This window comes from Caretta caretta, chromosome 9 (genome assembly GCF_965140235.1).
Source record: "Caretta caretta isolate rCarCar2 chromosome 9, rCarCar1.hap1, whole genome shotgun sequence".
NCBI classification, from domain to species: domain Eukaryota; kingdom Metazoa; phylum Chordata; order Testudines; family Cheloniidae; genus Caretta; species Caretta caretta.
In genome coordinates this window covers 72843026-72867847 of record NC_134214.1, presented here as the reverse complement: position 1 = coordinate 72867847, position 24822 = coordinate 72843026, and the positions used below count along the sequence as shown (strand labels likewise).

The 24822-nt window shown below is 39.8% G+C and overlaps 1 protein-coding gene and 1 long non-coding RNA gene across 3 annotated transcripts in view; one reads left to right on the top strand and one right to left on the bottom strand.

Annotated features, from left to right (window-relative positions):
• LOC125643048 (uncharacterized) overlaps positions 1-24822 on the bottom strand; it is a 209718-nt gene that overhangs the window by 168231 nt on the left and 16665 nt on the right. The gene's annotated exons all lie outside the window — the stretch shown is intronic.
• The window catches only part of KLHL4 (kelch like family member 4), a 77103-nt gene continuing 68135 nt past the window's right edge, over positions 15855-24822 (top strand). Inside the window, exon 1 of one of the 2 annotated variants that reach the window (XM_075132426.1) lies at positions 15855-16609. In XM_075132426.1, the coding sequence (XP_074988527.1) occupies positions 16191-16609 (419 nt within the window). In that variant the 5' untranslated portion in view covers positions 15855-16190. The remainder of the gene's footprint in view (positions 16610-24822) is intronic. The other variant, XM_048864613.2, reaches the window with a different exon arrangement.

The window sequence follows — 24822 nt, the reverse complement described above, 5'->3', positions numbered from 1 at the left end:
GTGATTACATTTTATAGAAAATATTCAAACAAGTATTTCTTCACTACTTTTGACAGAGCCAATTTTTTTCATCTTCACTTTCATATCCATCATATTTAAATTGCTGAAGTAGTGATTTATCTGCTGCAGACTTCTTAGGTGAGACGATTGTCAGTGTACACAAGCGGAGAGAACATGAACAGATTTTACCCTTGGAAAATAAATTACAGTATCTGTTTCTTAAAAATTCTAACATTTTTGGTGGCTCAATCACTGGTACTATAACAAGCTGCACAGTTCCAGCTAGTTTACTGGAAAGCTGCATAGGGAAGGAAGAAATAATTACCCCTATTTAAAACCAAATTTAATTAACGGGTTCAGTTTTCAAAAACATATCCAATTTATCATTATTTATGCCTGGTTGCAAATTATGTAGTTCCCTTATTAGTTTGCTTCTGCAGTTAAAGGGAACATGTACTTTTCTTGTGAGTTGCATCTGCCTGATCCTTCCTTTTAATCCTGCAAAATTGCAGTTTCTGGAAACAGAAGACAATTATATTGTAAAAATAATGTACCTTTTAGTCTTCAAAACAATTTTATTAGAAGTTGTCAACATGTTATCTAGTGACAGTTAATTAGCAAAAGCTTAGAGGAGTGATTCAGTTAACATAAGTATCCGAAGAGCGTATACAAAAACTCTTTCGTCTAGTAACTGGGGTGGAAATCTCATGAGAAAAGTCCTTCTCTGAGATTTCCAGTGCTTCTTGTTTTTAGACTGTTAGAAATACTGTGAAAAATAGCCATAATGCAAGAAGGAGAGAGTATTTTATATTCCTGCTTCCTGTCCTAGATGAATCAGGAAGTAAAGACATATGCAAAACTATAAACAAGTTTAAAAAAATTAACAGACCTTTACAAATTTCTGAAACTGTTTCAGTTCAGTCATATTTTATTCACTACCATTCATTCACACAGCCTTGCTAACTCCAATTTCCAATTACTTGTCAACAGATTCAGGTAACAAGGTATCCCGCAAAGTCAAATATCAACTTAAAAGTGCAGACAGGCAGTAATGGGATTTCTTGAAAGCTGCAACTGTATCACTTAAAGATACAACCCTAATATTGATGGATAAACAGGAATTTGGGGGATAATAAATAACTATGTGGCTCTTCACAACATCTGCTTTGCTCTTACTTTTCTACAATAGTTTTGTCTTAAAGAGCTATCAACATTTTTAAAATACTAATTAATGGCTTGGGTTTTTTGAATTTGATCTTACAGATGGGTCAAATTTTGAATAAGAAAGCCTTTCGAAGCAACTGAAAGTATTATCCATATTCCTTTGTTCTAGAACTTGTGTCAAGTTCTCTTGAGTCGTTAACCTGGAAGTTTAAAGCCAGAAAGCATAAGAGTTCATAGGGAAAGTAGAACGGTTGCAGGCTTGGGCAAAGGACACCAAACAATAGAGGGAACTGGCTGCAAGAAAGAGTGACCAAAACACTGCAATATCTAATGAGAGTGTGTTAAAACTGTAGGCACAAGTACTGAGATAAAGGGGATCAGTATACAGCCTGGTCGCAGTAACCAATAAATGTTAGAAGGAGTTGGCTGTGTTGGAGCAGCCTGGCAGCAGGCCTGCAAGAAAGGGATCAGTTATGCAGTGATGTCAAGAGGCTGGAAGGTGAATTAAATGTGGTTCAAGTGGGGCTGGCTATCTTCGCTTTAACGGCAAGTGACCCTGTAACAGCACTGTACAAACTCAGAAAAAAAAGACAGTCCACAGCCTAAAGAGCTTACAATTTATTAACATGAAGGCATTTATATTTGCAGTTTCCTGGAGCAGTGGTAGAAAACTGATATGGTGTTACAATCTCTGCATAGTCCTGCTAAAAATCTTTACATAACTCTTATTATTACAGTACACTTAAAGCTGGGGTTGTATAGACTGATTTGGAGAAACAAAAAAGACTATCTCTGTCCCTTTTCATGTATAGAATTAAGTCCAATTAAACTATAAGGTTCTGAAAAATTCTGATCCTTTTTCCCCCAATCTTCCAATTTCTGTTTCTGGCTTGAACCAGATGTGCTGAAAGGCTTGTATCATGGTATTCTGGCTGTAACCAATAGTCAATTTTCCCCAGAGTGTAGATTTGAGGAATGGGCTTGCGGGCCCAGCCCTCTAAAAACTTTCATGAGACGTAGATCACTTGGCTGGCCCCAGAAGTTGGAAAAGAGGAGTAGGTTGGCCTATCAGCCAGTTACCTTAAGAAATGGATTTTGGAAAAAGAGAGAGACACAGTTACCTCATTAGGAGATGACATTGGAAAAGGGTCCCTCTACAAGAAGATATGCCAATAAGTTAGGGGAAGGAGGGCATTTTTGGACTAAAGGTATTTGTGTGACTTGGATGGTGGGAGTTAAAAACTGATATAGATTAGCACCTGAATTTTTCAATATTTGTTTCAATATTTTGTGGCAGTGGGAGTGACCCATGTAGCAGATGACACAATGAAGATGACTGGATGTGGAAGCTGTGGTATGTACATGATCCTGGAGGGGGCACCTGGTAAGAGTTTTGTCTGCATGAAATGCCGTCTGATAGAGCTGATGGAGGAAAAGATCAGAGGTTTGGAGATGCAGGTGGAAAGTCTGGTAGAGTTTAGGAAGGGGTTTGAGCAGATTATGGAGCAAAGACATGAGGTATCTGAAGGGAAAAGCTCAGACTTGCAGATGGAAGCAGGACTAGGGAATTCTGAGGGGAGACTGGGTGAGGAAAGTGGTCAGTGGAAGCATGTGACTAAAAGAACTAGGCAGAGGAAAAGACGGGCTAGTGAAGGAGAAATAGAGCTTCAGAATAGGTTTGCAGAGTTGGAAAATGACGAAGGGGCTCAGCAGGTAGTCACTGAAGGTGACAGGGCAAGGAAGAAGAGAAGAGCGGTTAGTCCTATAGGAAAAGGGGAAGAGTTAATGGAGATTACACCAAATATGAGCCCTAGGAGGATACAGGATGGGTTAAAAAGGATTACAAGGGAGAATGGGAATGGAAAGAACTTGCAGCCAGAGGGAACAGGGGATAGACTGGAGAATAGCACCGTCACTAGGAAAAGGCAGGTCTATGTGATTGGGGACTCTTTACTGAGAAGAATAGATAGGCCTGTAACCAGAGCTGATCCAGAAAATAGGAGGGTGTGCTGTCTTCCAGGTGCTAAGATACGGGATGTAGACCTGAGGTTGAAAAGGATTCTAAAGGGAGCGGGAAAGAATCCCCTAATTATCCTTCATGTGGGAACAAATGATACGGCTAGATTCTCGCTGGAAAGTATTAAGGGAGACTATGCTAGGTTGGGGAGGACGCTTAAGGAAATTGAGGCTCAGGTGATCTTTAGTGGGATTCTGCCTGTTCCTAGAGAAGGGCAACAAAGGTGTGACAAGATTATGACTATCAATAGATGGCTTAGGCAGTGGTGCTATAAGGAGGGCTTTGGGATGTATGGTCATTGGGAGGCATTCATGGATAGAGGACAGTTCTCTCGGGATGGACTTCATCTGAGTAGGGAAGGAAATAGACTTCTAGGATGGAGGTTGGCACAACTGATTAAGAGAGCTTTAAACTAGGAATTTGGGGGAGATGGTTGGGAGATGTCCAGGTAATCTCCACGCCAGAATTTAGCATAGAGTGGAAAGAAAATGAAGTAAGAGTGGATACAGCTGTAGGTAGGAGGAAGGGCAGTGTAGATACAAGTCTAATAGGTTATACTGGTAGTAAAATAACCGTGCCTAATAGGGTACAGAATGTGAGTGAGGCCAAACAGCAAAAATTAAGATGTTTGTACACCAATGCAAGGAGCCTAGGTAATAAAATGGAGGAACTAGAGTTACTGGTGCAGGAAGTGAAACCAGATATTATAGGTATAACAGAGACCTGGTGGAATAGTAGTCATGACTGGGCTACAGGTATTGAAGGGTATGTGCTGTTTAGGAAAGACCGAAATAAAGGTAAAGGTGGTGGAGTAGCACTGTATATCAATGATGAGATAGAATGTAAAGAAATAAGAAGCGATGAAATGGATATGACCGAGTCTGTCTGGGCAACAATTAAATTGGGGAAGAAAACTATTAGAGCCTCCCCTGGGATAGTGCTTGGGGTGTGCTATAGACCGCCGGGATCTAATTTGGATATGGATAGAGCCCTTTTTAATGTTTTTAATAAAGTAAATACTAATGGAAACTGTGTGATCATGGGAGACTTTAACTTCCCAGATATAGACTGGAGGACGAGTGCTAGTAATAATAATAGGGCTCAGATTTTCCTAGATGCGATAGCTGATGGATTCCTTCAGCAAGTAGTTGCTGAACCGACTAGAGGGGATGCCATTTTAGATTTGGTCTTGGTGAGTAATGAGGACCTCATAGAGGAAATGGTTGTAGGGGATAATCTTGGCTCAAGTGATCATGAGCTAATTCAGTTCAAACTGAATGGAAGGATTAACAAAAATAAATCTGCAACTAGGGTTTTTGATTTCAAAAGGGCTGACTTTCAAAAATTAAGGAAATTAGTTAGGGAAGTGGATTGGACTGAAGAATTTATGGGTTTAAAGGTAGAGGAGGCCTGGGATTATTTTAAATTAAAGCTGCAGAAGCTATCGGAAGCCTGCATCCCAAGAAAGGGGAAAAAATTCATAGGCAGGAGTTGTAGACCAAGCTGGATGAGCAAGCATCTTAGAGAGGTAATTAAGAAAAAGCAGAAAGCATATAGGGAGTGGAAGAAGGGAGGGATCAGTAAGGAAAGCTACCTTATTGAGGTCAGAATATGTAGGGATAAAGTGAGACAGGCTAAAAGTCAAGTAGAGTTGGACCTTGCAAAGGGAATTAAAACCAATAGTAAAAGGTTCTATAGTCATATAAATAGGAAGAAAACAAAGAAAGAAGAAGTGGGACCGCTAAAAACTGAGGATGGAGTGGAGGTCAAGGATAATCTAGGCATGGCCCAATATCTAAACAAATACTTTGCCTCAGTCTTTAATAAGACTAAAGAGGATCTTAGGGATAATGGTAGCATGATAAATGGGAATGAGGATATGGAGGTAGACATCACCATATCTGAGGTAGAAGCGAAACTCAAACAGCTTAATGGGACTAAATCGGGGGGCCCAGATAATCTTCATCCAAGAATATTAAAAGAATTGGCACAAGAAATTGCAAGCCCATTAGCAAGAATTTTTAATGAATCTGTAAACTCAGGGGTTGTACCGTATGATTGGAGAATTGCTAACATAGTTCCTATTTTTAAGAAAGGGAAAAAAAGTGATCCAAGTAATTATAGGCCTGTTAGTTTGACATCTGTAGTATGCAAGGTCTTGGAAAAAATTTTGAAGGAGAAGGTAGTTAAGGACATTGAAGTCAATGGTAAATGGGACAAATTACAACATGGTTTTACAAAAGGTAGATCGTGCCAAACCAACCTGATCTCCTTCTTTGAGAGAGTAACAGATTTTTTAGATAAAGGAAACGCAGTGGATCTAATTTACTTAGATTTTAGTAAGGCGTTTGATACTGTGCCACATGGGGAATTATTAGTTAAATTGGATAAGATGGGCATCAATAGGAAAATTGAAAGGTGGATAGGGAATTGGTTAAAGGGGAGACTACAACGGGTCCTACTGAAAGGTGAACTGTCAAGTTGGAGGGAGGTTACCAGTGGAGTTCCTCAAGGATCGGTTTTGGGACCAATCTTATTTAATCTTTTTATTACTGACCTGGGCACAAAAAGTGGGAATGTGCTAATAAAGTTTGCAGATGATACAAAGCTGGGAGGTATTGCTAATTTAGAGAAGGACAGGGATACCCTACAGGAGGATCTGGATGACCTTGTAAACTGGAGTAATAGGAATAGGATGAAATTTAATAGTGAGAAGTGTAAGGTCATGCATTTAGGGATTAATAACAAGAATTTTAGTTATAAGCTAGGGACGCATCAACTAGAAGTAACGGAGGAGGAAAAGGACCTTGGAGTATTGGTTGATCATAGGATGACTATGAGCTGCCAATGTGATATGGCTGTGAAAAAAGCTAATGTCATCTTGGGATGCATCAGGAGAGGTATTTCCAGTAGGGATAAGGAGGTTTTAGTACCATTATATAAGGCACTGGTGAGACCTCACCTGGAATACTGTGTGCAGTTCTGGTCTCCCATGTTTAAGAAGGATGAATTCAAACTGGAACAGGTACAGAGAAGGGCTACTGGGATGATCCGAGGAATGGAAAACTTGTCTTATGAAAGGAGACTCAGGGAGCTTGGCTTGTTTAGCCTAACTAAAAGAAGGTTGAGGGGAGATATGATTGCTCTCTATAAATATATCAGAGGGATAAATACCAGAGAGGGAGAGGAATTATTTAAACTCAGTACCAATGTGGACACAAGAACAAATGGATATAAACTGGCCACTAGGAAATTTAGATTAGAAATTAGACGAAGGTTTCTAACCATCAGAGGAGTGAAGTTTTGGAATAGCCTTCCGAGGGAAGTAGTGGGGACAAAAGATCTATCTTGCTTTAAGATTAAACTCGATAAGTTTATGGAGGAGATGGTATGATGGGATAACATGGTTTTGGTAATTAAATATTCATGGTAAATAGGCCCAATGGCCTGTGATGGGTTTTTAGATGGGGTAAGATCCAAGTTACCCGGGAAGGAATTTTCTGTAGTATCTGGCTGATGAATCTTGCCCATATGCTCAGGGTTTAGCTGATCGCCATATTTGGGGTCGGGAAGGAATTTTCCTCCAGGGCAGATTGGAAGGCCCTGGAGGTTTTTCGCCTTCCTCTGTAGCATGGGGCACGGGTCACTTGCTGGAGGATTCTCTGCTCCTTGAGGTCTTCAAACTACAATTTGGGGACTTCAATAGCACAGATATAGATGTGAGGTCTTTTTTAGGAGTGGTGGGTGAAATTCTGTGGCCTGCATTGTGCAGGAGGTCAGACTAGATGATCATAATGGTCCCTTCTGGCCTAAATATCTATGAATCTATGAACTCAAACTATCAGTGAATTTGAGGTTCATGCTTACTGTGGGTAGGTCCACACTGCAATTAGAAACCTCTGGCTGGCCCGTGCTAGGGGGTTTGGGCTCAGGCTAAGGGGCTGTTTAAATGTGGTGTAGACATTCCCTTCCATGAGGAGGAGGGCCCCAGAACTCGGGATCCAGCCCAACCCTGAACATCTATATCACAATTAAATAGCCCCTTAGCCCGAACCCCTTGAGCCCAAGTCAGGTGGTATGGTCAGCCACAGGTGTTTAATTGCAGTGTAGCTATACCCTATATAAGTTCTCATCTTTCTACCACTTTATACCTTTGATACAAAGTTATGACTAGAGCTAGGCGAGCACAGAAATTCTCTATCATGGAGGATTTCGAGGTCTCAAAATTTACTTTTGTTCTGATTCAGAAAAAAATCTGAAAATTTCCAAATTCTCCACGAAAGGAAATTCTGATTTTTTTGGTTTCAGGTCAACTGAAATGTTTTGTTTCCACAAAACAGAATAATTTCTTTTCAACATTTACTTAACATTTATATGATATACTATAAAATAAAATTCAAAACGAGTCATTTCAAAAGCTAAAAAGTCAAAATGTTTGATTAAAAAAATATCAAGCTACTTATCTACACTGTTGGAACTCCTCCCTCCCTTTTTTTCTGTGAAATTAAATTTCAGCAAACATCAATAAACATTCCCAACGTATTGATATTTTGACAAAACTTCATTTTCTGATGAAAAACTGTTTCAAAGTTTTTTCCAACCAGCACTAGTTATCACGATGGAATTGGAAAAAAAATCAATTGTTTTAATCCTATGGTAAACAACTAGTAAACATAGTGGTGTTGCAAGCGTGGAACAATGGCATATTTAAAGAATTCTGGATAGACAGAAGTTTCTAAAATGTGATTATCTATTTGATTTTTGTTATAATATGCATACAAAACTGAGCAATTAGAACTCCAGAATGCTACATTTGTATTTCGTACAACTGTGAATATTATTTCTGAGAACTAAAATTATTTCTAACATGCAAAAGGAAGGAATGAGCCAATTCAACTAAAATAGGAAACTAGTTAAAACCATTCAAAACTTTAACCTGATGCGTGAACCAAATGGAACTAGAACCTTTTATGAGGGTGGAAATCCTCAATAAACCTGTTAGAAAATTTTCTAATACTCTTACACAGACCATATGGTTTTGCCTGAAATAAATAGTGGGCATATCACAGGAAATCCTATTCTTTTGAGATTTCCAGCCTAAAGAGGTAAAAACAAACATTTGAAATTTTTATGCTTCTTTAAATTCAAACAAAAGTTGATATATTTTGTGGTTAGGACACTCATCTGAGATGTGGGAGACCTAGTTTCAAGTGCCTGCTCAGAGCAACTTTTAGCTGTGGGACAGTGACCGTGCTTAGGCAGATTTGCACATAGCTATGGGCAGAAACCTAGGTGCCTACAAGATTAGGCAGCAGGCAAATGGTGAGTTTGAGATAGTCAGTGGTGCCTAAACAGTGGATGCAAAGAGGCAACTAGGTGCCTAAATACCTTTTTGGATCTTGCCCTCAGTGCTTAACTTCCATTGGCTCCTTTGAAAATCCCAACTTAAATTTTTGTAACCCATCTTCTCACGTCAGAATTCCTATACTCTTCATTTTAGAACACAAATATCAAAATTTAGGTCTAATTAATTAGAAGCAAGTGTGTGGCACACTGCTGTAAAATGGAGGTGATGTTCCATGCTAAAAGGCCAGGAACATCAGTTCACTTTTACCATACTAGTAAAATGCTTTGAGATTTGACTTGAGATTTTGAATGGTGATATGAAGCTATAAACACAAATAAAATATAGTGTACAATATTTGTGTGATGAATAATCCATTTATGCCCTGAGGTGTGCTCCACACCTCCAGATGGCATTTTAGGTAAGAAAGACTGTTCAGAAAGTGTCCACTATTAACTTTTTAATACCAGCATGGCACTCTTTACCTCTGTCTAGAAATGTGCTTGAGTTAGCAGAAAATAATCTGTAGTTTGTAATTCACAAACTAGAATACATGCAGTGCATGCTTAAGCAACATTCAACTACTGTATTTTTAATCTGCTATGATCACTTCAAATATATTGAATTACTATTGCAGATGGCTTATGATCAGGCATAAAGGAAATACTAATAGAAATGCTGAAGCTTTGTGAAAAGATTGAAGAAATATGGGTTAAATATAGCAGAATTGCTACTAAGCAGAAATGACAGAGCTGCTGCTTTAGCTCAGTGACCTGATTAAGCGGATACAGTGAGATACCATGGTCCTTGTCCATCTTAACATTCCACCATAAATTAGTCTATTAACCTCTTAATATGTAAAGAGTATCTCTACTAAACTGGTAGTTAGATTGTTGAAAGACATATATTCATGTGTTCTCTGTTGCTTCTTTGAAAGTAATCGGAAAATGTCACAGTACAGATATTAAGGTTGAAATTCAGAGTTTAGGATAGTTTTTTTTCTGATACAAGGGTTAGTAAACATTAAATAAAACCTATTAAAAACAGTAACAATGCAAAATAAACATATAAAAATAAAATAAAATTAGGGTCGCCAGTACCTTTCATATTGTTACTCATGATATTCCCCAAACCAGGAATGACTGAGTATATTCTAAGTGTACACTAAGTTTACACCCACACACCAGTCCTGGAACAAAGGTGGTCACAAACAGCATGCACTCCCTTCTTTCAAGAGTCTCAGAATGCTAGGTGGCCATGGAGTTCTGTGAATCTGATCAGAAACTAACTCAAGAGAGTAAACTCTCCTGTGGCTCCCCTTACAAAACAAAACTGACACCCATTGCACAGCATGTCTTCGCAAGACTGAACGTCTGCTACCATGCAAAGAAAAATAGCTTGGAAGACTACGCCTAACAGCACTACCAGGTAAAATTTGCTGTAAGTATACACTATGGCTGACAAGAGAAAAGAAAAGTCTATAGTTACAATGTGGATAAACAAAATACATGGCACAGATCACAGCTCAGATTAGACAGTCCAGAATGGGATGGATGAGTGCTCATCTTAACCAAGGACTGCCAGTACTTTTAATGTGACCTTGACTAAACACCCAGGGATTCTGGAGCCTGAACAGAGCCATATTTTGGGGACTCTAAGCACACTCTTGGGGTATAGATCATTTATTTAGTACCCCCATTCTCAGATTTGGAATCACGTGGTCTACTGCACACTGCTGGGAACCAGTGGCAACCTCTCAGTTTCCCTCTATAGTTTAATCACACTTTCTGAGACCTCCAGCCATGTGGATGTTCTGGGCCCATAGTTTAGCTCCTCGAAGGACATGAGAAGAGCATAACAGAGACAGACTTTTCACAGGATTCTAAAACCATTACTGTTGTCTTAATTGCATTAGAAACAGATACACACAAAAATAAGAAACCCTACAGGAATATCCACACCACTCCAGAGCATTCTTTAGGCTGGGGTCAGGGTCTTTCTGTTGCAGTGTATGGCTTGTATTCTGAAAAGAATGGTTACTCAATTTTTATAACTGTTGTTCTTCAAGATGTGATGCATATGCCAATTATATTAGGTGTGAGTATGTCTCATCCTGACTCCAGTTAAATCAAGGACTGCTTTGATAAATTCTGTTCTCTGGAGGGGTACTAGCATTGATTTGTCATTGTTCACTTCCAGGCCTATGCATCAAAACAGGAGGAATATTTGATGGATACTTTCCTCCTCTCACTGACAAGAGCAGTCCCACAGCAGCCAGTTGTCCAGGTAGGGGTATACCTGGACATCACATCCATAGAGGTATACTTCCATCACTGCCATGCATTTGTTGAAACCCTTCAGTATAGATGATAGGCTAAAGCATGGAACTGTAAACTGTAAGTCATCTCCTCCTACTATGAACCTTAAACATTTTCTGTGGCCAGGGTGAATAGCACTTGGAAATATACATCCTTCAAGTCAAGGCAGCACACCTGTCTCCAGGATCTAATGAAGGGATAATAGTTGTAGAGAAGATCATGGAGAATTATAACTTCTTGATGTATTTGTTAGGTTCTGAAGGTCCAGAATGGGCCTAAGACTCCTTTTGCTTTGTGTATTAGGAAGTATAGGGACTAGAACCCCTTGTCCAGACACTGAGAAGGCCCTCATTCTATGGCTCCTAAAGAACATGCCTGCCCTCAGAACTGATTTGTGAGATGGGTCCCTGAAAAGGGAGTGGGAAGGTGGGGAGTAAGGAGGGGAATACGAGAATAGGAGGATATATCCTGATTCCACTGTGCTTAGCACCCACTTGTTGGCGGTGATGGACTGCCACACATTTAGGAAATGTGACAACCTGCTCCCACAGGAGGCAGGTTAGAACCCTCCTGGGGCTGGTTGAAAACTCCAGACATAGAAGGCCTGTCTGAAACCAACAATAGGCAGGCCCAATCCTGGGTGCTGCACAAGAAGGGTAAAGCAGCCTATCACTATTACACCGGGACACTTTGCTCCAAGGGGATATATTTCTGTAGTGTAGCAGGTGCCTGGTACCAACTTCCAACCGTCTATTGGTATTAGACGGCAAGACTTCCCTTCTTGGGGGTTGGTTTCTGCAGTGCAATGGAGGGCCAGTGATGGGGCTGTTATAGTACTTGAGGCCAGCTATGTCTAGACCAGACCCTCCAATCTCTCTATCTGCTCTTGTCTTGATGGCTCCTACAAGAGCAGTCACCATCTCTAGAAGATGCCCTGGATTCCCTGTAGTTGGAGGCTGAGAAACCCATTTCAGACTCTGAGGTGGAGTATGAGTACGCCACAGGCCAGGGAGGTGTGATACTGGGTGGCATCATCAGAGATCAGGACCAAGATCTATGACTGGACTGCAGTACCAGTGGCACCATAAGGGACTTCCTGGCTATCAGTACTGCATGCTGAGGCAGAGCAGTTTCTGTTGGTATTGGAGCTGACATCATGATAGATGAATTTGATACTGGACCTGAAGCGACTGGTGTCATAATGGACATTGACATGGAAGGCAACATATGCCTCATATGCAACAGCCCCGAGAAGAAAGTGTTGATCTGATTAATCAGCACTGGGGGTACTGAGAGGCTCAGGAGATCTTTTGCTGCTGCATAGGCCTCTGGGATGGTCGCCCTGTTGTGATCAATGGGAACAGCTCCATTGCTGGCTCCAAGGAAACAGCCAGCCTTGATGGTACCAACTTAGGAATCAGAAAGTCAATAGCTTGATTGAGCCAGTAGGGAGCAGTACTGGAGAGCGCCAAGCTAAAGGGCGTGCTCTTCCTTTGATACTGAAATAGCTAGCCTCTGCAGCTGAGGATTCCCACACCAAAGATTTCGACAACATGGAAGCTGTCCCTTTCTTTGGCTTTAGAGGCTGAGAGGGCTTTAAGCAATTATGTCTCTTTGAAGAATGCCTCGGTGAAGGGGATCTCCTCCGAGCTCTTTGTTCTGGTTAGGCCAGGGGAAAACTTCTGGGCAGAGAGGAACTCCCTGTAATTGGCTGAGGTGGTAACAAGACAATGCCAAGGTGAAGGGAGGCCTCTATAACAATGTATCTGAGTGGTTCTTCTCTCACCTTCTTGTTTCTTGTCTTGAAGCCTTGGCAAATCAGACACCTGTCCCTGTCATGATCCTCACTCAAGAACTTCAGGGAGTGAGACCATTCCTCACAAGCCTCTCTAGAGCAAGGTTTGAAGCCAGGGGATGTAGGCACAGGCTCCCTGCATACCAGGCAGAGCCTTGAGTTACCCAATTTATAAACAGTGGGAGGAAATAGGTAAAGAAAGAAAAAAAGAAGGAAAAGAAAGAAAAGAGGGTTTGAGGACCCCCTAACGAGTACCACTAACAAGGCAAAACATTAACTGCACATTCACAGAGGAACAATTGACAGTATATGACCATCCCTGGTCAGTGACCATCACTGACCAGGGATGGTAAGCAGGAACTGAAGAGTAGGCAGAATGGACCTGTCCTTTTATACCTTCAGTTTGGATCAGGGGGGGCAACAAGGCACAGGTGTCATCACTCCTAGAGGTACTGCTTAAGAAAACTCTTCAGCACTGAAGTACAAAAGGCACACACATCTAGTCTAATGGAAATATGTAATCACTTGAACAACAAGGAACTTTCTTTCCTCAGCTTATCTTCTCTGACCTGGCCAGTCCACCCCTTCTCCTCTCCTGCACAAAACTTCCTGTGTGGCTCTCAGTCCCCACTCTGAGAGTCCTTTTAAAACTCCAGCTTTGTCCTCTTTGTCTCAGTCTGGTTTGGGAATTTGGCACTTCTGTGCTCCCTGCAGACAAGTTTGGGGAAGTCCCCAGGTCTAGTCAGTCCATTGTAATTCAGGTGTTTCCATTTGAGTAGGTGGTCTTTGAGACTTAACAACATACCATTGTCCCTGATCTGGAAAGGATGTAATACACCCTTGCCAGCAATGGTAGACATACAGACTGTCAAGGTTCCTCCCCCACTCTGAACTCTAGGGTGCAGATGTGGGGACCTGCATGAAAAACCTCCTAAGCTTATCTTTACCAGCTTAGGTCAAAACTTCCCCAAGGTACAAAATATTCCACCCTTTGTCCTTGGACTGGCCGCTACCACCACCAAACTAATACTGGTTACTGGGGAAGAGCTGTTTGGACGCGTCTTTCCCCCCAAAATACTTCCCAAAACCTTGCACCCCACTTCCTGGACAAGGTTTGGTAAAAAGCCTCACCAATTTGCCTAGGTGACTACAGACCCAGACCCTTGGATCTTAAGAACAATGAACAATCCTCCCAACACTTGCACCCCCCCTTTCCTGGGAAATGTTGGATAAAAAGCCTCACCAATTTGCATAGGTGACCACAGACCCAAACCCTTGGATCTGAGAACAATGAAAAAGCATTCAGTTTTCTTACAAGAAGACTTTTAATCAAAATAGAAGTAAATAGAAATAAAGAAATCCCCCCCTGTAAAATCAGGATGGTAGATATCTTACAGGGTAATTAGATTCAAAAACATAGAGAACCCCTCTAGGCAAAACCTTAAGTTACAAAAAAGATACACAGACAGAAATAGTTGTTCTATTCAGCACAATTCTTTTCTCAGCCATTTAAAGAAATCATAATCTAACACATACCTAGCTAGATTACTTACTAAAAGTTCTAAGACTCCATTCCTGGTCTATCCCCGGCAGAAACCAGCATATAGACAGACCCACAGACCCTTTGTTTCTCTCCCTCCTCCCAGCTTTTGAAAGTATCTTGTCTCCTCATTGGTCATTTTGGTCAGGTGCCAGCGAGGTTACCTTTAGCTTCTTAACCCTTTACAGGTGAGAGGAGCTTTCCCCTGGCCAGGAGGGATTTCAAAGGGGTTTACCCTTCCCTTTATATTTATGACACAGACAGAGAGGCATTCCATGATAAAGCCATTTCTTAACAATTCTGCAATACCAACCAGAATTCACAGGTTGACAGATAGATTCCCCGAAGCACCACACCTGCAAATAACTACTTTCCCCTCCCTCATATACGTAAATCATTCTTGTGCTTCTCTTTCATTATTTCACTTCTCCCCCTTCCCTCAAACTTTTTCTTCCCTCTGTCCCCAGTTAATTTCACACTGCTTCAACCCATGATACTATCTAGATTTGGCATGGGTACTGGGAGTAGGAATGAAACCTCATGACCAAACATAAATAAAGTCTGATTGTTCTTCAGTCCTATCCTTCATTCATTTTGCTTTGTCCTCCCTCCATAATCCTTGGATTTGAACTATCCCTGACTCTAAGGATGGGAAAGGGAAAGTGGATTTCAGAATCTGAGTGTTGTTGAACAGTGGAATTTTGGAGATCAAGAAAAGAGAAATGTTAGGAAAATGGAAAACAATATAGGTAAGTTGGAGGAGAGAGAGCAAAAAAAAAAAAATTGGGGATGGGGGAAGTGCTGCATTAAGTTTGGATCAGTACCCACACCTCTCAGGGCCTATCCAAACTGAACCGCAGTCTTTTGAGGTTTGACTATTACTAGCAGTTATTTAAAATGGTACTTAAAGAATGGTACACAGACAACTACACGTGATATATCTCCAAGTAAGACAAACTGAGTGTCTTTTTCTAATACTACCAGTTTCTGTGTGTCAAAGTTATGTATATTACTATCTAATATTTATATACACTTCACACAGCTCTGAACATTTAATGCTTATCTAATAATGAATCTCTAAAATATAATTAATTTTGTTCAAAACATGTTTTGATGCACACTATCAAAAGAATGGTTTAAAAAAATCCCACCCTTTGACAGAGTGTGTACGAGGGCAAGAGGGCGTTTACACAGGCACTTAGCCAGGAAGCATTGTGTTTTTCACAGATATGATCATTTAGGGAGGGTTTCTCCTCCAATTTTTGTAAGCTCTTCCTTTTCTCGTCCTCACACTTAGTCATAATGATACACCAGAAATGCTATCCCTAGTTAAGACAATATTTCATACACTACTGCACAATGTATTTTAAATAAGAATGTTCACTTTCTTTTAGGTAAGCACTTCAACGCTTAAGACTATTTATAGATATTTCACATAGTAAAGTGAGGTCTACTGCAACAAATGTAGTAGACCTGTTAAGGAAAATATGAGCTGCAGGATACTTTCAGAGTGAATCATTAGCAAAATCCACATAATTAGTTCACCATTCATAATTTTGTAGTGAAATGCAGTATTGTTTATTAGCAGACTACATGCAAATCCTCATGGGAAACAAGGTCTTACCACTTTATTTGTATGTGCTTCTCTGCATCTTAAGTTGCTGCCTAAGATCCCTCAGGATCATGTGAGGCTAGGTTATATCTGAGAGTGCTGTGCTGTATGTAAGCTTAGCAGCTGGGTAGTGTTATGGTAGCTGCTTTCCTGTGCTAAGCTGATTTACTTGTTTAAGGTCTGACCTCACCATCCTGTCAGTATGGATTCCCACCTATACAGTTAACAGCAGCTTAGCATCGGCTTGAAGTGCTAGCAGTATATTGTCAGAAAAAAAGAGGGCTACTGGTATTTGTTCCTTTGTCGTCTTTTCTTAAGAAGAGGCGCTGAAACACAAGAGATAACAAAGAATCCATTTCCTTTCTAAAAGAATAGGCTTTTGTTCTTTTTTCCTGCAAAAATGTCAGTTTCTGGAAAGAAAGAGTTTGATGTGAAACAGATCCTAAGGCTACGCTGGAGGTGGTTCAGTCACCCCTCTCAAGGTTCCACAGGCACTGGAGGCTGCCTTCAGGAAGGATATGAGCATAGAGGGACACCGGTTCAGAATAGGTTGAAGAGCCACTCTCGGGACAGAAATGGGCTAAAGAAAAACAACAGTCCAGTTCACCACAATATACTGGCACCAGTGCCAGGTCCAACCCCTGTGCACCACCGATCTATTCAAACCTGGCATCAACAAAACCTCATAGAACAGCTGCGAGCAAATGAGGATATCCCCAAAGCAAGCACAGAGGAAAATTGTGTCAAAGAAGATTCAAGTAAAAATATACAGGAGTTGCAGATGATCACAGACGACAATACAGATGAACCCACTGAGAGGTAGGCGTTTTAGATGTCTGCACTATACTCCTATCCAAATTATTCCTAAATAATGTCTTTGTTTTTAACTAGAGTTGCCTACTATATTCCTTGAACTTGCACTGTAAAATACAGATGTGACTGATAAAGAATATTTATAAACAAAAAAGTGTTCAAAATGAACATGAGCTTTGCTATGTATTTTTTATATCTTTTATGCTTCACATTTTTCATTTTTGAGATCTAGTTCCTAATGAATAAGATCTGTCACTGTTTCCTTTGTTACTGCTTTTAGCAGCTCCAAAAAACATGTTAATTTGTTGCCCTAATTTCCTATGCATAAAAACAATGAAAAACAATCCATCATAAAACACAGCCCTCATTCTGATTTTATCAATAACTGCAACTTTGAGAAATGTAAAATGTTGGAGACGCACCCATTATGTTGTTGCCACCAGTCTGTTAGCATCTTCACTGCCCCTTTTTACTTCCTTCTTGATAAATATAATTAACCTTGAACCATGTGGAAAGGGACCTACTTGACCTGGCTTTGAAAAGGTTCATTTCAAATCATATTACCTTCACAGCTAATTTGCTAGAGAGAGAGACTAAATACTCTCTGCAAGCTCAGGTAATAAAACATTACTTACAGCTATGAGATCTTAATGCAGGAAGCACAGGGTATGAGTTATTTTAAAACGTTGATATTGAGGGCTAAGATATTTATACAAGTCATTTGATTGAGGGTGACAGGTAATATGCTTATTTTATTTTTGCTGATTTTTAATAAGCAGATACCAACATTATGGTACCAACAATTCCACACAAAATTAGATCCAATCAAGTGTATATTTTAACATGGCAATTTATTTGTTGTATTTTGTGGATTTGCTATCACTCTACCGGGAAAATTGAGGATCTTTACACTGTAACAAAAATGCAAGACTAATTTACTTAGAGACAGTTTCTGGCAGTAAGACACAGTTGACAGTTTGTGTATTTTTAGCAGTTATCTGTTCAAATTGTGATATCTGGCATATAGGACATCTGTGATTCCTTAAATAGGTCTATACAAAAGAAGATGCATTCTTAAATTTCTTAGCCTGAAATTTCATTTCAAGTAGCATCCTACCAGGCAGTGTTTATTATATAAATTCATCACAAAACAAAATAAAATAGGGAGCAGTGTATATAAACAAATCACTGAAGTTCTCAAATGCAATCAGATCAGATAAAATTAGGTGTATGCAGGTTAACTTGGTCAATCAATTGTAAGAGGAATGAAAGATCTAAGGTCAGAACATGCTTTGTTGAGATAATACTGGATATTTGGAACTGTTATGAAAAAACAGTCAACGTTTCCTAAAAATTAAGTCGAAGTATAAATTTGCTGAGAAAGTATGTGAATGAAAACACTGCCAACAAGAACTGTATTGCATCAGAGAAGTGTCCACTGACTGTTGTGAAACTACCTGAGCTTCAAATTTAAAAAAAACTATACATTTTGACTATGAAGTGAAAAAGAAAAAGAAATGATCAAATTCAATTAGAGAAGTTATTAAGGACCTCTCTCTCAAAACAATATATTCACAATATTTACCCTTTTGTATATAAACATTCTATCATAATCTGACAAAATTCTGTGTCCTAACATTTCAGCCAATGAGTCATTTCAAGAATCTGTAAAAGTACTAGAGTCTGCTTCTTGCTTTAAAAAACCTATATAGAAATATACAGCATATGTTAGTATGTGCACACAGCGAAAACAAATCTCTCTCTGGACTCTTCTCCTTTTAGTGTCTCTTGTAAAAGTTTTATACTGAGACTATCAATTTTTTTACAAATATAAGCCTCTTATGAAAGAATGCAGCTATTCAAGCCAGTGCTCTTTCCACATAAATATTAAGAAAAGATTCTGCTTTGTTTTATATTTTTAAAAAGCCTATTAAACTTGAAAATATAAAACTTAACTGCAAGGCGGTGGGGGAAATACCTTAAAAGAAGTTTTAATACATCCAAGCAATCTTACTTTAGCTCCTATATCTCAATTTCCACCATCAACGCCCCTCCACCAAAAAAAAAAAAAGTTATTTCTATGGCATACAACTCCATACACAAACCACACACACTAATTCATATTGTCATTGCAAGAGTAGATGTTAAATAATAGATGCACTACAGTTCATAACAAATACAAAGACAAAGCCTTTACTACGTTACCAATAGAAGTTGTTGCTGTCATAAATTGACACATACGTTTTCTGCTCTTTAATGCTCTCGTTGTTCAGGTACCGACAAAAGCAATCATCTTAAACCATATAGGGCCTGACTTTTCCCCAGAGATGTTAGGAAGCCACGATTTCAACCAGAGTCACTGGGAACTGCCAGTGCTCAGGCCTTCTGAAATATCAGTCTCACTCAGTCTTCTGGATCTGCTTACTACATCTTACTACACTGTTAAAGCTATGGCAGATTACCACAGCCATACACTCCAAGTTTCTCATCCGTGCCTGAATCCATACAAAAGGTGTTATCAACAGTAGCTCTTGTTCTAGGAGTGTAATGCCTCCATAGAAGTGCCTTGCTGCCATACTCTTTAAGTGTGCAGTCACATAGCCATGGAATCACTATACTGTAGTAGGTAGCAATCAGGAGGTATACACAGGTTTCAGAGGAACAGCCGTGTTAGTCTGTATTCATGCTCAAATAAATTGGTTAGTCTCTAAGGTGCCACAAGTACTCCTTTTCTTTTTGAGGTATACACAGTTACTTCAATCCCAGTATTCAAAACACAGAAAGTGTAAGTACCATGCTGCTTCTAACCATCCCTCCACTCCTCTCTAGATTCAGAAGCCCTATTTGTAGCTGGACTCTAAAAAAGAGGGGAGAAGTTCTAAGGGTCACTTTGACCAAACCAGAGACAGTAAGAACTCTATGATAAATGGGAAAGGACAGGAAACCAGGTCAAGACCTTTACCATAAACAGGCTTTTGAAACCACTTCCATTTGGCAATGTAACTCTTATGGAATCTAGATGAAAATTCCCTGCAAAAAAAAAAAATTTGATTCAAACCTGAAGATCTGGCCAGGATGTTTGAAGTTTTCATCTTTTCCTAAGGACTCATCTGTCTTCTAGCTGTAAAGGTCTGTGTCTACAAAAGACAGTACAAACCTTCAGCCTTGGGCCTCAGAAAGACCACAATTCCTTGAGTCAGGCAAGCCCTGAGAGAGAGATGGCATTGATGCCAGAGATATCAAAGGAAGTCCCAAGGGAACATTTGGACACACATACAGAATTTCTTTTCCATTCCCTCTTTCTGGAATGGGCTCAAGAGACAGCTTTGTGTCATATAGATAAATATACTTCCAAACCTATATAGATATATTTACAACAGCTGAAAATTGGCATTTCTTAACCTCAGGAACCCTAGTTTATTAAATAAGCAAACTCTTTCAAAGTACATGGAGGCACCTGTCTTCAAGCAGACAAATACAATAAAATGCTGGGTATTTTTAGGCCAAGCTGTTTTTGAGACACTATAAGCCAAAAACACAAGGGAACTTTCCAAAAAGCTGAGAAAATAATACCTGATTTTTAAAAAGGTTAGCATCTCTAAAATACATGGTAAAAGTTTCCTTGTACTTTAAGAATAAAGATCTATTCTGGCATCAGATCCTATATGGAACATTTTAGACAGTCTTATTTCAACTTGGCAAAATTAGCAGGGAAGGGCATGAACAGATTTTAACAGAAATTTAGTTCTAATGTCAACTATGGACAGAGATAAAATGCAGAAGTGAAAGTCTGATAAATGGAGGCTACTTACATTATAGAAGTCAAGTTTTTAAGGGGAAAAATATACATACATACTATACACTAGAGGGGTGACTAGAGAAGGGAAAATGCAAAGGCTGCTTAGATTACACACTAATTGGAAGATAGATTAAAATTAACAAAATAGACTACTGAAGAGTGATCCCTATAGAAAACAAAAAAATTGAAACACCAAATAAATTCCAGGTAACATTTTGTAGGCAAATTCCCACATCAAACCTATATATAAGCTGGATATTAAATATCTGTTTGCTATATTTTTTATGAAAACATTGATATGGAATTGATGCCTGATAGATGTGATTATGTATCCGGATCTGTGGAAGCATACAGTATCTATAAAAGCAGAGATGTATTATTCCAGGAAACACACTACCACATGCGTATTGTTTAACACTATGTTCATCCAGGTTATTCTACAGTATGTGAGAATTAGAATTAACTGTGGTATGTAAGATACCACAGCTATTTCCATTTTTCAGCAGAGATTGAACTGTGGTGTCTATGATATCACGATGTGTTACCTATGGGTAAATGTGAGCACTGTCCAAGTAAGGAGCTTTTGAAAAACCTCAGCCTTGGAGATTTAGATGTACAACTCCCATTAATATGAGTAGAATTTTTCCCTCTAAATTATAAGGTGGTTTTGAAAGTCTTAGTAATGGTGTATAGTATGGTGAAGTATATATTCAGTAGGACTCCTTTCTCCATGGAGGCAATGTATTTTCTGTAGTTTCCACTTACAATTTTCAGTTATATCTGGTCATTCATTCTGAAAGATTTTGAAGTGTCTGAGATTCCACTTGAGGAAACATTGAGAGGATAGACTGAAGTATCTTATAAGAAATGTGTAGTATATTTCTTGTTGAAGACTGAAAACTCATTTAAATGTCAGCTATGTATGCCATCCACACAGAGAAACTTTATTACAAATCCTATCCCTCACTCTCTCCGATAGACAGCTGTCTATACAGTAAGCCAGTAGACCCTTCATGTGTTATCTATTACAGTGAGGGTCTCTCTCTTGTAGGTGCTCATGATGGGGTGAAACCCATCACAGGATGGAAAGGGAAAGTTAATTATAGCACAGGTGCAATAGATGTACCTAATAATATGCATCTCAGCCGCAGAGTGTGGGATGGGATGCATTCGGTAACTTCATGGACACCTTGGTCCCATTAAAGGGAGGAGAGTTCAGTCTGAAGGCAGAAGCCACAGACAGACTATGTTATGTGTGAAGGAGGCTATCTTAGACCACTTGCGAGCAGAGCCTTGCTCAAAGGACAATGCCAATTGACTTGATGACATGGTGGTTGTGTCCTGATAGGAACTCATTGGATAAAGTATCTGAGTGAATAATTTTAGAACAGTTTTAATGAGTCTTGCCTGCTGGATCTCAAAGGACAGAGGAGGTTGTACTAGCACAGAACTGGATTCTCAACTTGGGGAGATACCAGAAAAGGATGAGCAGAAAGCTCAGGGTACACAGATTGGTGACTGCTGATCAGGCCATACGAAAGGTCATACAAGACAAAGAACAGCCGGAGGAATACTATCAAGAGAGTCTGCAGGAAAAAGACCTATGGATTATGTGGGTGCATGAACTAAAAGAAGAACTAGAACAGGAATTTGGACCAGCACAGTAAGGAGGAGGAGAAGGTGGTGTGATGGGATAAAAACAATCACAGGCTAGAAAGAGATTAATAATTATTAACGGGAAACAATAGATTACTTAATTAGTTACATCTCAATCACAGGGTGTGGGACTGGAAGGCATCAGGTGATAACGTAGTGGACACGGATGCCCCAAAAAGGCAGGAAAGTTCCTTCTGATCAGAGAAGTAACAGGGATCCTATGAAAGGCTGACGTGCCAGAGGCTGTTGGAGGCTGGAAATTCTAGGAAGCTTCATTCTAGAGATGGAGAGAGGCAATGGAACCCCTGGAAAGGGGTTAAGCACCAGACCCAGAAGAGAGGTTGATTCTCTTCGGGACTTTTGACTGTACTGGGACATCTGTTGCCCCAGAAGGGGGTTAGTTGAGCAACTTCTCAACTAGAGGGCTGAGTGGTGCACAAAGAAAGATGACCTGCGGGGGCACCAGAGACAAAAGTCCCTGCAACATCACACCCTGACACAAGGGGGCACACTGGAGGTGAGTACGATAGACAAACGCTACAATTCTGTTTCTTTTTTAAATAAATGTCTGATATTATCAGAAAAAAGCCTCAGCTGACATTTTTCAGGTAGGAACATCATGAAAGAATTATCCGTTTGATTGTTGCAATATCCTGACAGGTTGGGAGAGTGTAGACTATTAAAACAATGGAAAATGAATCAATGAGAGTTCTCTGGTCCTAATTGCCAGTTCAGAGTAATATCATTTTGTCTTAGTTAATGTGGCATTTGCCAGTGGCACAGTCTGTCACATTTCTTATTAATAAAGGACCCTTTTGGGGAAGCTTTCACACTACACACTCATGCCCATCTAAATTTTGCAACAGACATTCAGTGACACATAATGGCATTTTAATTTCTCAGGAGCAAAAGATCAGTTCCTATCAAAAAGGATGAGAGTTGATCATTTCTTTGAAAAGAGAACATACAATTTGTGTTTTTTAAACTGAGCATATTCAGGCTAAAAAAATCCTCTCCTTACTGAGAATACAACTCTGAGTATTCAGCTTAAACTTCTAGACTAGTTAATAATGTTTGAGAATAAATAAAAAGAAAAAATTAATGAGTTAATTGTATACAGCACCCAGGAATTAAGACAGTATTGTGGCTGTAAAATGTCATTACTTTAGTTATTTGAGCAGGCTACTTAGTAACTGTCTCAGTGCAGAATGTGAAAAGAATAAAAATGACAAGGCACTCATTTTCCAACCTTAACTAGAACATGGACAGACCATGGTATATTTAGTAGAACAGGTGAGCAACTACTGTGTTCAATATGCCCCATCGGGAGACTAGTTCCCTGCCAAGAGTAAAGAGTCAGACTTGTAAGACAATTTCTTGATGCTTCAGGCAAAGTTTAGAACTACTATTGCTGATCTCATCCGGCAGCAATCTTTATTTTTAAATGAAGCCATTAGCTGTTTTATTTTATCCCATGGTCTCACTGAACTTCTAGTGTTGTAAAGGAAACCTTTCAACACTATTTGACATACTCACTAATGTAATAAAGAACGCTAAAAAATGTGGCTGGACAAGAAATAGTTTGCCTCTGATCTTCATCAAGAGCTGAAAACTGATTTTAAAAGTGGTTACTGGATGTTAGGCAAGCTATACGTTACAGTCATGCAAGACAGAGGAAGAGGTTTGGAAAACAGCATAGATAAAACTGAGGGCTTAAGATGCTGAACACAATGCTTTTATTATTTCTAAGAGAAAAAGGAAACTCTAAACTATACCAAAGGTCTAACTATTATATTGGAGAAAAAAAATATAGAGCTGTGCAGAAGATGGAAGTTCCTTTTTACAAAGGATTTTAAGATTTCAAAATGTGGCTTAATTCGAAACAAACTCACTCCCCAAATTTAGAAATTCTCTGCAAAGGAGTATTCAGGGGAAAAAAATCATTTTGGTTCAAAACATTTCATATTCACAAAATTGAAGTCATTTCAGAACAAGAAAACAAAATGTTTCATTCTGCAAGTGTGGAAGGGAGCTGCATTGGGAGGTGGGAAATAGGGTCTGTGCAGAGCTAGCTTCCCTTCCTGATTTCAGAGCAATGGTAGGGATCGTTGGCATAAAGAATATGTTAGACGTAGGGCCCTACCAAATTCATGGTCCATTTTGGTCAATTTCTTGGTCATAGGATTTTAAAAACCGTAAATTTAGTTATTTCAGCTATTTAAATCTGAAATTTCACAGTGTGGTAGCTGCAGGGGTCCTGACCCGAAAAGGAGTTGTGGGTGGCAGGGGAAGTCACAAGGTAATTGTAGGGGGGTTGCAGTATTGCCACCTTTACTTCTGTGCTGCTGCTGGTAGCGGTGCTGCCTGCAAAGTTGGGTGGCTGGAGAGCAGCAGCTGCTGGCTGGGAGTCCAGCTCTGAAGGCAGCACTGGTGCCAACAGCAGTAAGGATGGCATGATATGGTACTGCCATCCTTACTTCTGCACTGCTGCCTTCAGAGCTGGGCCCTCAACCAGCAGCCGCCGTTCTCCGGCTGCCCAGCTCCAAAATAAGGGTGACAATACCATGATTCTCTCCCCCTCTATCCCCTCCCCCCCCCCACAGCCTCCTTTTGGGTCGGAACTCCAGTTTGAGAAATGCTGGTCAGGGTAAAAGTACACAAAAGACCATATTCCATGTGGGAGACCAGATTTCACGGTCCCCGATGCATTTTTCACAGCCGTGAATTTGGTAGGGCCCTACTTATACACTCTAGTTCCCCTTGC